This window comes from Sylvia atricapilla, chromosome 6, assembly GCF_009819655.1.
Source record: "Sylvia atricapilla isolate bSylAtr1 chromosome 6, bSylAtr1.pri, whole genome shotgun sequence".
Lineage (NCBI taxonomy): Eukaryota > Metazoa > Chordata > Aves > Passeriformes > Sylviidae > Sylvia > Sylvia atricapilla.
In genome coordinates this window covers 29,913,402-29,929,156 of record NC_089145.1, presented here as the reverse complement: position 1 = coordinate 29,929,156, position 15,755 = coordinate 29,913,402, and the positions used below count along the sequence as shown (strand labels likewise).

The following is a 15,755-nucleotide window of genomic DNA, read 5'->3' as shown; positions in this document are numbered from 1 at the left end:
TCTTCTGTCAGCTCACTGGCACATTTCCTTATGGTGCATTTTACTTTGCAAGGCTGAGAGTGTTCTCATTTCATGCCCTTTCCCTCTTTGGTGTGAAAACTGAGATCCAGGAAAATATTCCTTCAGTGACTAAACTGGATTGGACTCTGATGCTTCATGCAGATTTATAAGCCTTTATCCTAAAGACCACTGAAACCAAAGTTCAGTTATTAGACAATCAATAGGATCCTGGCTCAGCAAAATAGCTAATCATGCATTCAGCTTCTTGCTGTACAGTGTCCTATTTTACTTCAGTTAAGTATAGGTTTAGTTTGCTGCATAGTTAATTTAATACAATTTGCTGTAATGATTTATTTAAAATATAGCTGTGCCTCTGTAAAATCAATTTGTCATGGGCAGTCAATGTAGGCTGAGGATAATGTGATCACAGCTATAGCATGGTACCCAAACACTGAGTGACAAACATGCTTGCCTAGATAGTCCTTATAGTAATTGAGTTTATGGTACTGGAGTACTGGGGTGATATTTGCATATATTACTGCTGTGTGCTCATCCCAGAAGTGCCATGCTCCAAGCTAAAAAAATAATCACCACAGAATTAACCTGATCTCTTATTTCCTCTGTGGTTAAATCTTCTGTAATTATCCACTAAGATATCTCTTCCATCTGTTCTCCAACACTGCTAAGACACAGGACACTAGATCTGTGTTTTGATCTTGTTTGAGACTGCTGAGTTCCTTGTAGGTGTGCTGTGAGCATGAGTAACAACCAATTGCAGAGCATGAAGATGTCTCATTCTTTCACAGGCAAGCAGAAAACTGCAAAGCACAAATACTGTGGCAGTGGAGATATTTTTCTGCTTTCTCTGCCCAGGTTTTGTGTTCTTCTTCCAGGCCACTCATCCACCTTTGGAAACACTTTGGCAACATCTTCTAGGGGAGAATGGTGAGAATGTCTGAGCAGTTTCCTTTGTAGTTCCAGCCATAGGGATCTCATTCATTGCTTTAAAAATAAGTAGACTGAAAGCCATGTAAAAGCCAAAGGTCCCAGACTGAAACAATTAAAGGAATGAAATGTTTCAGGCTTTGTTTGCTTTCTGGTTTGTGTGTTGTTTGAAATAAGAGCTACTGGGTTGAGATCAGCTGCTGCGTTATCAGAGCAATCAATCTGTAACATCATAAAGTGAAAAATCCTTTCCCCCCATTTCAACTGCGCAAGAGATGAGTGTCTGAGATTCACTCTTCTCTGCTGGTGTTGTCTTAGCAAAAAAGCTCATCTCTCAGTCAAGTCCTCTGGTTCCTGTTGTCTCTTTTCTCCACTGAAGAATTGTACAGATGGAGCGAGGGCTGTACCTGAAAGCAACAGATGTCATACCCTAATTGCTAAAACAAGGCATCATCAGTGCTAATTTCATGGTGTCTGACTCTGAATGTGATGACAAGGGGTAGGTACACAGTGCACTTTCACTACTGGTCACTGTGAGGTGCTTTGATTTTTCTAGTCTAATTGCAGCTTCTCAATAGAGGCTGCATACTGTGAAGGATCACAAGGCTCCTAGGGCCTCCCGCTGTGATAATTGTCACTTCTTGGTCTATCTCACCATCTCAGGGAAAGCTGCAGGAAAATCTGTGTTAAGAGTGGCAAGGCATGGTGATTGCAGACATCACTACTGGGACAACCACAGCAACTTCAGTAAACAGAAGATCAAGACAAGGCAGTAAAAAAGGGGTGCTGGTAAGGCACAGGTGAAAGGCAGGAGACAGTCAGGTTTGTTTTATGCATGGTAAATTTGGTTTAGCATGTACAGGTAAAAATCTTCTCTGTAACAACTTCACATAGACTATTATGCTGCTGCTGTATCAGTTCATGGCCTTCTCAGCTAACAGAAACTTAACTGGGAAATATAAAAACTCCAAAGACTTGAATGACTCCTCCTGTCCCTTTAACCACAAAAAGCTAAGTGAAGTAGGAAGCTGATCTTGGTGGGTAATCTTCTTAGATGAGTACAGGCTAAAAGTGGAATAATCCCTGAAGTCTCTCAATTTGTTTGTTGTAGTTTGGGCAGAAAGCAAATGCAGATGAGTTTTTCAAAGCTGTAACATGCAGGTGGGGCTGCCCTTCTGCCTGCAATAGCAGTGAATGTGACCAGTCTGCTTTTTTGTAAAAATGGTAGGAGGTACAGACGCTCCCTTTCAAAAAAATTCTACACCACTGCTGAATATTTCTGAAATAGTTTTGGAGGTTGTGGATAATTCTGGCTTCACAGCAGCATGTGTGAATAGGCAGAAAACAGAGAGATGCCTTCTGCCTGTCCTGGGGAAAAATATCTTCTTTTTCCTGGGTGTAAAGGTGTGTGGTCAGACAGGTCTTCACTAATACCTGAGGAGGATTCATTAATAATTGGGTTTAATCCTTCCTGAGCAGGAGGAAAAAGGTTAATTGCCTGGGGAGAAGCATTTATCCAGTCCACAGATGGTTCAGGTGACTGGGGTGTGAGGGGAAGAATAAGTCAAAATGAAAAGATGGGTAACTTTTTCACAGGTCTTTTTCACAATGGCAACTGCGCTGAGCAGCTTCGAAAAACAACAGAAAGGTGGTTTCCTTTCACCCCATCCCTGGAGAAGATGCATCTGGCAAAATCTTTGCTAAAGCTGTGCTGGTGTGGACAGAATGAAAAAGAAAGTGTTTTCAACCAGGGTGCAGGCCTACTTATGAGATCTTTTGAATTTCTTTTTTTTTTTTGAAATGGGGAAACCTCAAAGGATTGGAAATAAATCTCCTTTGGGGAGACAGACATAGAACAATTCATTGGAGGGTCCTTTGTGTACTGTTATTGAGCAACCTCTTGGGACCTTAATCTCAAGAAAGCATGTGCTGTTCTTTAACTGTTTTGCAGTCTCCAGAGCTCATGGGTCATTTCTTTCTATTAAAGAATGCAGTAGGCATCAAGTAAGTAACCCTAAGGAATAAAAATATATTAGACTAATTAGACATAAGTCAGCAAGCATAAGATGGGGAATTGCTCTGAATATCTGGATTACCCTTGTGAGTCAGAATTGTTGCTGTGCTCTCTTGGAGAGTCTACTACTCTTGGGGAGATATTTTCATAGGAGTAAGAGAACACTGCTAATTTTAAGGCAAGAATTGATAGTTGGAAAATAGTAAAAAACCTGAGAAATGTAGTCAGTATCAGTGAGCTGACACTGTTTTAGTAATTACATGAATAATCTGAAATATTCCAGAATGCAAACTATTATCTGAAAATGCTCAGAAAAGGCTGTCTTGGGTTTGAGGAAGAAACTTTTCTGTGGAATCTTTTCCAGAAAGGAAACATTTTACCATTATCTTTTCAATTCTAGGCAACTGCAGAATTATTAACTACTGAGTATTTATTTGGGTAAGAGCTGATAAGTATTTTATCATGTCTCCTTCAAATCAGACTCTATCCCTTTCTGCTTTCCCCTTAGACAGCTAATCACCATTCCTTTTTTTAAATTGGTGTGCTTGATGTTAGATGCTTTTGATTCTGTGAGACCTCATTTGTTCTTGCTTTTATATTACTGCCTCTCTGACTCTTCCTCCAGTGTTGCTAGTTTAAATGACCTTCTTATGTTAATGTGATGAAACTCAGTTCTTATAATCATCTCTTAGCTTTATTTATCCTTTCTTATTATAAGTTCCAGAAGCAGCAAGAGGCTTAGACTAGCACAGTTCTCTGCTCTATCATGCCCGACACATAAGTCTATTGGACCGGCACTACTTCCTCTGTTTGCCAACTAAATAGGCAAAAACAAAGCCAAGATGGAAAACAGACACCCTGTTGTCAAGGGGCGTGACCAAGGTCACAGAGCAGAGCTGTTTGCAGAGTGCCCTGAATTCCCTAGCGACTACTGTCCCTAGTCAAACATATGTGATACTGCCTGCTGTGTTGCTGCTTGAGAGTGTTGACAGTGACTAAGCATATGTGAACACATCTCTGGTTATCCTCTGAATGTTCTCTCCCTTGAGTTACACGGAGAAGATGATGCACAATTATTTGACAGTAGGTTTAAAGATGTATCTGCATATCTGGGAAGCAGACTGGGGAACAGTCATGACACCTCTGAGAAATGAGATTCAAAGGACATGCAGGAGAGGCACCTGGCTATATTGATTTTGCTCACAAATTTTCTAAAGTAATTGGCTGGTAAGATTTTCTTCCTGTGCTCAATATCCCAAAACAGTTCTCTGGTGTGATACAGGTATTCTATTTGTGTAGAAAGTGGAAAGGAAGCCTGTTGGCCTGGAGGCAAAGGGAAAGCCCTGATGCATTTGTGGGAGGAAAGAAAAGTCATCAAGGCAATGCTCTCCTTTCCTCTGGTGGGAAGGTAGGGCTTATGCTACCCCTGTACTGAGGAGGAAACAGCAGTTATACTGTTACAGTATGGTCATCTCCTCCTTTTTACGTTGAAACTGAACTGCAGCAGCAGACATCTTTTCCCTTTCCTTTGACAGCTTTTCTCAAATGTGACTCACATTTTTCAAGTCAACTTTTAAAGGCTGACTACACTAGGAGGAGCTCTTCCTCTATGCCATCTCTCCCTGTTCAGCTACCTTTTCACTACAGCTCTGAGTTGCTTTTGTATGGGCAGCTTACTCCCTGCCCAGCTCCTTAAATCCTCTGGACTTCTTTCAGCATGTAAGCTCCCTTCAAGGTAGAAAAGAAACATTAATTCCCTGACCCTTTTTGAGACTCTGGTTGTTGGGCATTTTATGATAGCTTTTGTGGTTCTACTGTTCACTCATTTGGAAGAGTGGCTGAAGTGTTCTGTAGTTTGAAGCTTTGCTGTGGCAATTGTTTTTCAGAATAGACAAAAGCCCAGCCATGCACTTCCCAATGCGCAGTTTTGCAGTTAGATGTTCAAGGTAGTTTGGCCCATTTTTTTCCCAGTTGGGTTATTTTTTAGTACTGTATGGATTATGCAGATAACTTATACACAGTAGTAAGTTCAATGCTTTCTAGTATAACCTAGAATGAGTTGGAAAACTCATCCCATAGACATTCGTGTCAGTCATGTTTGATGACTGCTTCTCCGTGTTACATTCAGAAATTCCCTATACCAGGAATAGTGTGGCCAGCAGGACTAGGGAAATTATTCTTCTCCTGTATTTGGCATTGGTGAAACCACATCTCGAGTACTGGGTTCAGTTCCGAACCCCTCAATTCAGGAAGTACATTGAGGTACTAGAGGGCGTCCAGAGAAGGGCAACAAAGCTAATGAAGGTCCTGGAGTTCACTGAGGAGCAGCTGAGGGAGCTGAGGTAACTTGTTTTAGCCTAGCAAAAAGTTGGCTCGGGCCTTATCATTCTCCACAACTACATGAAAAAAGGCTGTAGCCAGGTGGGGTGTGGCCTCCTCTCCCAGGTAACCAGCAGAACAAGAGGACAGAGTTAAATCGCACGAGGGGAGGTTTAGGTTGGATGTTAGGAGGAATTTCTTCACAGAAAGAGTGATTTGGCATTGGGATGGGCTGCCCAGGGCGGTGGTGGGGTCACTGTCCCTGCAGTTGTTGAAGGAAAGACTTGATGTGGCACTTAGAGCCGGGGTGTGACAAGGTGGTGTTCGGTAGTAGCTCGGACTCGACCCCAGAGCTCTTTTCCACCCTCGTTGATTCCGTGATTCACTTTATGGGGCATTTCTCTCACAAATGGCAGCAGACCGGCTGTATATAAAATAAATATGAAACCAGCTGTTTCCGTATTTAGAGCCCGAAATATGAAAACAAGGACATCATTCCAATACCCTTTACTAATAACTGACCACGTGCATGGTACTCTTCATGCTAGAGACTTTCGGGTTTTGTAGGCGCTTTTGTGCAGAGGACGGAAGGAATTTCTACATTACAGCACGAGAGTGCCATGCAAGGTTCCCGCCTCCGGGGGTGTTCTCACATTCAAGGGTGGAAGGAACCTTAAACACCCCCTCGGGCCCTCAGTCTCCGCAAAGGAGAGCAGTCTCCTCACTTAGCAGGTGCAGATGGACACTACCCCTCACAGCACGGCCGCCATGACAAGCGCGCGCCCCCGGGAACTACCTCTCCCGGCATGCCCCGCGCGCCGCCGGCCGTCAGCGCTGGACGATGATTGGCGGCAGCGCAGCCAATCGCGAGCGCAGGCCTTGGCGGGCGGCTCCGTCCCCTGGCGCCTGCCGTGGGGAGTGTTTGCAAAGCTCTGGGCGCGCGGTTCCGCTGGCGCCGCGGGGCTGACCCGGTCCGGCCCGACAGCCCGGGCCCGGCGCGGGGCTGACCCGGTCCGGCCCGACAGCCCGGGCCCGGCGCGGGGCTGACCCGGTCCGGCCCGACAGCCCGGGCCCGGCGCGGGGCTGACCCGGTCCGGCCCGACAGCCCGGGCCCGGCGCGGGGCTGACCCGGTCCGGCCCGACAGCCCGGGCCCGGCGCGGGGCTGGTGGGCGGCGGGACAGCCCAGCCGCGGGGTGAGCCTGGTTTGCGCCGGGAGCGGGTTTCCTGGTGCCCGCGGCTTTCGCTGCCGGGGGCGAGAGGGGAGCCGGGCTGGGTCTCCGGCTGCAGGCTCATCCACGTGTCACAAGCTAATGCGCGGAGGGAGCCTTACACTTTGGGATTCTTTCCTGTTTAAGGAGAATTTTGTCGAGGGGGCAATAAAGTTTCCATCTTGTGAAGATGTGGGGGGCCTGTGCATCTGCTAAGTTGTAGCAGTTTTGTGTTATGGCAAACGTTTGCGATACTTGCACTTTCTGCGTTGTAAAAAATCTTTGTGTTCCCTGAATGTCTGTATGAATTAATACTAAGAATGTTGCCTAAACAGTATGTGTGCAACAGCGTCGTGGTCAAGCATATGTGTGCGCTTTGGGTTGTACTGCGCTGGGCAGCATCCCGTGGTGTTTAGTGCAGTAGAATTCAGTGCGAATAGGTCACAGAGCTGAGTGCTGTAATCTAGCAGTGTATATTCTAGGGCTGAATGCTTACTGAGGTTGCTCTACAATTTACCTTCAAGCATCCAAAGAGAATTATTTCTTGCCAGTGCAGTATAGCATAAGGAGCTCTTGTTCAGCTCATGACTGCCTAATTTGTAGCTTGTTTGTGTCCCAGAAACATCTGTCCTGTAGACATTGCTGACCCTGCTGTTCTCACTGGTATGTTCTCATACACAGTCTAATATGAGATGTAATTTAACAAAACTACATTCAGACTGGTAATGTAATTTCATGTGACACAGACTTATATGGGAAATCTGTATCGCATTACATCATGTATATGTGCACACCTCCCTGTTCTTTAGCAAGCAGTTAGTGGAATTGTCCACACAGTCTTATTCAAATTGTCTTTCAAACTTTTTTTGTTTGGCCTGTAGATTGGGAAGCATGGCTGCTAAGAAACTAAGAAGAGCACAGTTGTCTCAGGAAATGTGTGAAAGGCTGAGTCGCTATCAGATCACTACCTGCCAGGTAGAACAAAGAGTTCTTCTGTTTATGGGGGGTGGGTATTTTGTGGATCGATTTCGTTTGGTGGTTTTGGTGTTTTGTTGGTGGACTGGTGGGGTTTTTTGGGTGTGGGTTTTTTTTTTTGTGTGTGTGTGTATGATTGTGTTGCTTTAATGTATGTAAAATTCACCTTTAGGCAGTTTAATTAAACAGGGAGCTTTACTTTCTATCAAGTAGGGAGCCTTTCAGACTCTCTCTGGCTGCTGCCTTGTGAAAATAGAGCTTTAAAATTATAGATGCCTAACTAAAACATTTAAACTTTTATGTACTTATTATCCATATGGACGAGGGAAGTCACAGAAGCAGTGCTGTGGAGAAGGGCCTGGGGATGCTGGTGGACAACAAGATGTCCATGAGCCAGCAGTGTGTCCTTGTGACCAAGAGGGACAATGGGATCCTGGGCTGCATTAGGAAGAGCACTGACAGCAGGTCAAGGAAGGTGATTCTGCCCCTGTACTCAGCCCTGGTGAGGCCTGACCTGGAGTGCTGTGTGCAGCTCTGGGCTCCTCAGTACCAGAGAGACATGGAGATTCTGGAGAGGGTCCAGCGAAGGGCTATGAAGATGGAATTGAAACTTCTCTCTTACGAGGAAAGACTGAGGGAGCTGGGCCTGCTCAGCCTCAAGAAGAGACAACTGAGAGGGGACCTCATCAATGTGTAAAAGTATTGTTGCTAAACCAGTGGAATATGTACTGATTTTACACAAATTGCATTAGTTTAGTCCCCAGCCTGGATTTCTAGGTTGAACTCTCTAAATTGCTCTGTAATCTTTCAGGACTTCTTATGTCTTTCCCTCTTGGAGCTAATGAAACTAACAGGACAGAGCTACTATGAGGTGCAGAAGCTTCTTTGTAAAGTCAGCCGAGCTTGTGCTCCCAAAATGCAGACGGTGAGTGTGCTCATGTTGATACTGGTTTTGATACAGTATCTGAGAAAAAGCTGAACATTGTCACTCATCTTTTAAGCTGAGAGGCTTGTGGTGTCTCAGTTTTGTTGCACAATGACATAATGTTTTTATTTTTAAATGTAGGTCTCTGATGCACTTTAGGTTGATGCAGTTACATTTATTAGGTGTTATAGCCTCATGAGATTGTTCAGGCTTGCAGCATCAGTTCTGGGTGCAGTAGGGAAATAAGTCTGCTAATCCAACATGTAAAAATTGCTTCTAGTTTGTATCCTGCAACTAAGAAAATAAAAATTTTGTTTACTACAACCAAATAATAAGAATTTCAGTATAAATTTGGTTTAGATATAAAAGTGGTGCCAAGAATTGAAGTGATCCTGAAAATAATTTCTTGAGGACTTTTTCGACCCATGCCATAAGTTGTAGTGTGCCTTAGGCTACAGTAGCCTAATTGGGAGGGTGGCAGAAGGAAACATGTTAGCTGCAGTGCAGTGGCAGCATTTTCTTTACTTTTTGAATTAATATGAAAAGACGTTCTGTCTGTTAGAACAGAGAGAAGGCAGACAGTTCTGACGTCAGTCAATGCAACCCCCTTTTTATTCCTTACACAAATAATGCATGTCCAAGTTTATTCTGTGTAATTGGCATAGAAATTATATGAGTAATTCTGTGAAACTTTAAATTGACTAATATGCTGCAATAAAGTTAGTAATAGAAGAATTAGTATGACTTTTATTGAATGTATTTAAAGCTAGCAAATTAGTGATGAGCATTGATCAGGGAGTTTTACTGGTTGAAAACAAACTTTTTTTAATAGAAGGAGAAACAACTTTTGTCGCATCTTGATTAAGGGCTTATTATTTAATATTGTGGTGAGGAAGAGGAAAAAGACTTAAATCTGCTCTGTGAGCTATAAATGGAATATTAGTAAAAGGAAGGGTGATGAGCTAAGGGCAGACTATAGCTTAATGTAACAATACTTCTCTCATTGTCAGGTGTTATGTCATACCAGGTTGTCTAAAGCAAATACAATTTTCCTGTTTCCATTAAAAAAGCATTTTCTGATTTTCTTGTTTTCTTTTGCTATTTTTCCTTCCTTTTGTAGGCTTATGAAATGAAATTAAGGAAGTCTGTCAATCCTTCTTCAGCCTTTTTATCCACCACGCTTCATAGTTTGGATAGAGTCCTGCATGGTGGAGTGCCTTGTGGATCCCTCACAGAGGTAACTTGTTCAATATATTTTACTTTAGTTGAGCATTCTGCTTAGAAATCAAAAGCCACAGATGAGCTGGACTGTCTTGTGTCAGGTGCTTCAAACACAAAATACATAAGAATTTTTGGATGAGAACAGTCCTTGCCAAGTGCTTTTCTTTGTCTACTGTGGCAAATAGTCAGAGAAGTTGTGAAAATCTTACTATGAGGAAAATACGTTTTTTTCACACCCTAGAATCAAGCTAGATTGATTTTGATCTCTGATAGAAATGACTTATGAAATCTAACAGTGATTTAGAACACACTAGTGTTCAAGCAACTCTGAGTTGAGACTAAACAGTCCCTGCATTAGGATCTCTTATGTAATGAGGGGCTGTTAGATTTAAAGATTCTGAGAATTTCTTTTTGTAGGCGATGGAATATACACCATGTGGGTTACCATAAAAATGTTTAAGAATGCATCCATGAACTTAAACTGCTCTGTCAGAATTAATATTTTCTCCATATCTAGGCCTAGCTTTGTTGCCAATTTACTGTAAGAAGTTTAGGTCAGAAGAACTTCAGGTGAATACTGCAGGTCTTTAAATTCTGGGAGAAACAACTTGCTAAACTCTGTTTCTTTGAAGAGCTGTTCCTATATAGTGGAAAGTATACGTAGTAGCAATATGTGTGGTCCTGAGATTGTAACTGTGCTGCTGTTGAGCACAGTACCTTCAGCAGGAGATGAGCTTCCTAAAAATATTATTTTTTTATCAGCAAAGCAGTGGCTGGACTCTGTCTTTTCACAGGGATTATGGTTCATGCGGTTACCTGATGAAGTAGTATAGTCCATGTTTGAAAGGAAACGATGCTTGCTTGCAGCTACAGTCTAGTTTTGCAAGAGTGCTGTGTGGTCCACTAACCATTCCTCACTGGAGTCAGAGAATGGCTGTTCACGTGCTTAAACTTCTGAATTGGGCTTCTTTAGTTGAAGTGCAGAGCCACTGCTGCAGAGGCAGGAGGGAGAAGTAGCATAGAGATATCTCTTTTCTGTGATAGGATGATTTGTCTTTGAGCTTGTGACTGGCTCAGGAGTGGTGCCAAAATATTTGGAATGTTGAATATGAATTTTTTTCTGCTGAAAAAAACAAGTGGATGCGATTCTTTTGGGTCCTAAGAGCCACATGGTTAATTTACAAGGCTGCTGATAACAGTATCATAAATATTTGTCTTTGTTCTTAATCCTAAATGGAGCTGTCATTCAGCAATCAGTGCAGTCTGTCTTATGTGTTCTTACCTGAAGAGCAGGTAGAATGGCTTTAGAGCAGTAGTAGAATTCAGGCTTGCTGATTGCCATGTTCTTGGCATTGCTCCAGAGAGAGATCTGAGGAAAAGCAGTGGTTAACATGCTGAGAGTTTTAGGGGAGTTTAGCTGACCTTGAAGTTTTATGTTGGTTTTGTTTAAAATTTATTTAAAACTAAGCTCTGCAAATAGTTGATCTCAAAGTATGGATGTCAAATACAATTTTCCTGAGATGATATAAAATAATGCTCTACAGGAAATTAATGTGAGTGCTTAATTTTCCAGAGCTATATATTTTGTACACTTCTGAGCCTGGTTAATTATCACAATACTCAATTTTAATATGACCCCCAGTGTTTTCTTAGAATATTTGGCCTTTAAATATAAGAAAACATGAGTAACTGTTGATAAACTGTATTTTAAGAATAGTCATAGTCCCTATGTATCATTGTATTTAAAGTTAGTTGGGGGAAAATTAATATATTCAAATATAAGCCAAACTTTTATCTGAATATAAATGAAAAGCACAGCACCAAGAAAGGTAATAGTGCACTTTTGAGTTTTCTTCTGAAAAAAAGCTTTTGAACGTGAATGTTTTTGTATTCTGAAATATTTTGGTTAAAAATGAGAAGACCTTTCTGGTCCAGTTCGCTACAAGAAACCAACAGATGGGAGATCTCGCCAAGGGAGGGACATGTTGGCATCTGTACAAGTCATGTAGTGGATGAGACCAGCTCTGTGTCCTTCCACCTGCACCTTGGGCTTGGTTGATGACTGATACTTAACTATTTAGTCAGAAATAATATAGAGGTAACTAGGTAGAATCCAGAAATGTGATGAATAAGTCAAAAATTAGATGTTTCCAAGAAAAAATGAAGCAGTGTGTTGCTTTTTATTTGCCTTTTAGGTACTAAGTGTGGAAAGCAATTAGGGCACCTATTAGGGGTTTCTCAGCAAATAAAAAGGCAGATAACCATTAACTATACAGAAACTGATTTTCTTTTCTTTTGAAGCCTGGTTCGAGGGATTTTATAAAGTATTTTGCAAGAGTCTTGAGATCTGAAGTAGTTTGAAAGGTTGGCAGCACTCTTAAGTATTCATCAGGACGGCTAGATGAAATTTTAGTAGAAAGCTATCAGTTTGCTGCTGTGCTTCTGCTGCTTTTATACTCTACGGCAGCTTATGAACACTTTCGGGTCTTTTTTTTTTTAATTTGAGTGATTTTATGATTTAACAATTTTAATTTGCCTTTTTTATACAATTCACTGGAGCACAGCCAACAAGTAGATTGTGTTTTGGCATTTTTGAATTAGATATTTTAAGTCTGAGAGAAGTTATCTTCAAAAGCATGCTGGATGCTTCATTTGCTTCCTGACCGGTAAATCACTGTCTTTCTGTTACTTTACCCAGCAGTGAGGGTGGCTGGAAACTTGGAACTTGAGTACCTGATCAGAAGGATTAAGACTTGTGGTGGTATCTTCTCCAGCCAAATCTTCTTGCTTTTTGAAGGCCAGAGGGATTTGATTTGCATTACACTGTTTCAGACTTTTTTCTTCCCAAGCTGCTATTAGGTTTTAAATTGGAGGCAAAATCTTAGGTTTTAAATTGGAGACAAAATTTCATAGCTGAAATTCTGTGGTCAGAGCTTTTGACCAAGTTTTATGAGGAAAAATTAAAATAGTTCCTTTTTTGAATATTGAAGAGTTTAGTCTTCTGGTAGATGTAGAAATAGCTCCTTGTGATTTCATCCAAACCCTACAGATGTGCCAGAGAAAATAGTATATAACTTATTGGAAAATAAATTATCTCTGCCTAATGAAATATGCTTTAAAAAACTGTTGCAGTCTTTATGTTTCTATCTGGGTGATTTTTTTTTTCAGAGCAAATTTAGAGTAAAACACTTTTTTTGCAGACATTTCAATTTAAGTTTAATAGAGGAATTTCAAGTAGGGTTCTGTTGTTCTAAACACTTGCTGAATCAGTGGTAACTACAACTAAGTGTTGTAATTTTGTAAAACTGTTCACTATGGATTATTTAAAAGCCTGTTTTAAGGCCCTCTAAAGGAATGCAGATTAAACATGAAGTATTGTTATTTTGGGGAATAGAAAGGCTTTCTTGCTCCATTGGCTTGCTTCCAGGTTCCCTCATTTTCTGTGATATGATGCTCATATCCTTGGACATTTTTATAGCATCTCTGCTGGATTAGCTTCTGTGTCAGCCACTGAAGTGAATGTTGGTTCCAGTGCACCTCCCAGGCAAGGCTGAAACTACAAATGTTTTTATGAAGCATCCTCACAGTTGTCTAAACACTTTAATTTAATAAACTGGGTTGATGCCCTCCCCTCATTCATTTCAAGTCTTCTTTTTAACAAGAAACAACTGGTGAGACTCATTGGCTATCACAGTCTAAGGAATGTGCATTGCCTTTGCACTTTTTATGCAGGCTTTGGGTTCATATAAATTGTAGCAGATATTGCTGATATGATAGTTTGTAATTTAAGTAGACTGGCTGGGGAATAGATTGCATAAATATGTGTCCTGGTTTGGAATAAATTAGGGAAGAACCTCCAAAAGGAGTCCCCAAACCAAAACCTCCACCACCCCTTCGCCCCCAGCCCTGGGTTTGGGAAGGAAAATACCTTGGAGGAAAAGTGGAAAAAGCGGTTTATTGACAATGAAAAAGAACACTCCCCAACACCGAAAGTGGGAAGAGGGTTACTGTGAATGAGGAGGGTGCGACGCTTCTCTTGCAGACCCGGGACTTCTCCAACTTCTCAGGTCAGGTCAGGTCCGGAGCCGGTTCAAACCTTGTGGGGAGGAAAGGAAGGAAAAAAAAACAAACAGAAGCAGCGAAAAGCCAGCGGCAGGGGCAGCAGGAGAGAGAGAGAGAGAGAGAGAGAGAGGAAAAGAGAAAAAGAGAAAGAAAGCAGCAGAAAAACAACAGCAGTGAAGCAAGGCAGCCAAGCTAGGAAGCCGAAGCAGAAAAGGCCAACAGCAGCAGCAAAAGCAAAAGCCAGCAGGCCCCGCCAGAGAGAGAGGGGCAGCTGCCAGACACAACAATGTATCCAAGATATGGGATAGGAGGCAGGTCAACCCAGAACAAGAATTCACTGAATGCAGTGTGTGCTTCTAAACACAAATCATTTAATGCTTCTCTTCCATTAAAGCTTCGAGTAGATTGATTGATATAGCTTGACTTTCAGGCCTTGTTTAAAAACAAAGGTGATTAAAGGGATTTTAACCAACTGTTAACTGTATCTAATGTGATCCTTCTGTGTGTCCCTGTTAATTTTCTGTGCTTCAAGTCATGCTGCTACTGCTTAAAACAAAACCATAGTAATACTGTAATACCGTGTGGTGAAAGAGTGTTTCTGCTTGAAACCAAATTATTGTGCATATAGTTTCAAAAATCAGTTTGATTTTGAGTGTCTTTCTATTGTAAAGTTTGTTTTTAAGTTTAAAACAATAGTTCTGTATTTTGGCCTTTGTTCTGGCAGTACTAGGAGTTTTGAGACAGCATGCTTTGTTTTACAGTTCAACTTCCCTGGAGAGGCATGTTTTTACACCTTGCATTATTAGTTTGTTGCTGCTAGACTAAGAATGAACCCATCACTGTTTTCGCTGCCTTAAGTCACTTTGTCTTTAGCCTCCTAGTGTTTATAAGTTCAACATCTCCCTTCCCAGAAGCTGTTGCAATGTGATATTGTATTTAAAGACCCACTATAGCAGTAATGAACTTGCAGTTATCTGAACACAGAGCCCAGCATTCAGACACAATCTCTGGAAGATCTGAGTGGATAAAGAACAGCAGACTGCCATCTCTAGTAGAAAAATACTGCTCTCAGAAACTGGTGATCTCATCAAACAGTGCGTTCTTTGGATCCTGGTGTTTTTTCTCTTCAAAATCATACTGGAACCTTTTTATACAAGCTGAGCATGGTCTCTTTGAATGCTGCTTCATCACAGGAGCTTTCCGTGAGCACAGGTGGAAGCTTAGAATTGGGAACTGGTCTGGATCGTTGAATGGTGTTGGTGTTGAAATATGGTAATAGAGAGTTAACACCAATAAAAAAACACACATTGCAGAGTGTAGACTCTGGGGCAGATAAAATCTGTCTTATGTATATATGTGGTTCATACTGAACATTCAGTCTTTAAAGGGTATAAGCAATTATCCTTGTGATTTCTAGGAGAGACCTGGCTTAACCAAGGTAACGATGATTTTTAAAAGGAGATGTTTATGTCTGTGAGCTCATTAGTGCTGGACTTAGTTTTCAGGTCTATGTGAATGTCAACTGTGAATCTTTTAATTCTGCTCTGTTTTAGAAGGTAGCAAAGGGACAGATGGAAGAGAGCTGGGAGTCTCTAGGGAAGATCTTATGAGGTGATGAGTAGAGTAGGGGACCTTGTCTGAAAAGCGTTTTTATTCTTCGGGGGATGAATTTGTCTGCAAGGTACAGATCCAAGAGTAACTGCAAGTTGGTCTTTGTGGGCTGTGTTCTGTCTTTTCCTGGTTGTTGTCTCCTTTGGTAACTGAAAGAGCAGAATTGCTAGAACACTGGCTGATGGGACTTAGAGAAAAGGAGCGTTATGGTGAAATGAATGTTATGTTGCTAATCTTTTTTTCTTCCAGATAACTAGCCCACCAGGTTGTGGCAAAACTCAATTTTGTATTATGTTGAGTGTTCTGGCTACACTGCCTGTAAGCATGGGAGGACTAGATGGGGCTGTTATATACATCGACACAGAGTCTGCATTCAGTGCTGAAAGGTAAGATGTGAAATTCTAAAATGCACTTAACTTCCTAGCACCTTTTATCTTGGAACCTTCAGTTACTTTCTGAGCACTAATTGTGTAA

The 15,755-nt window shown here is 41.7% G+C and overlaps 1 protein-coding gene across 3 annotated transcripts in view; it reads left to right on the top strand.

Moving 5' to 3' along the window:
- The first annotated feature begins 7,302 nt into the window (after positions 1-7,302).
- RAD51B (RAD51 paralog B) overlaps positions 7,303-15,755 on the top strand; it is a 365,975-nt gene continuing 357,522 nt past the window's right edge. For all 3 annotated transcript variants that reach the window (XM_066321378.1, XM_066321379.1, XM_066321377.1), the window contains exons 1-4: positions 7,303-7,462; positions 8,274-8,387; positions 9,508-9,624; positions 15,531-15,667. In XM_066321378.1, coding sequence (XP_066177475.1) covers positions 7,379-7,462; positions 8,274-8,387; positions 9,508-9,624; positions 15,531-15,667 — 452 coding nt within the window. In that variant the 5' untranslated portion in view covers positions 7,303-7,378. The remainder of the gene's footprint in view (positions 7,463-8,273; positions 8,388-9,507; positions 9,625-15,530; positions 15,668-15,755) is intronic.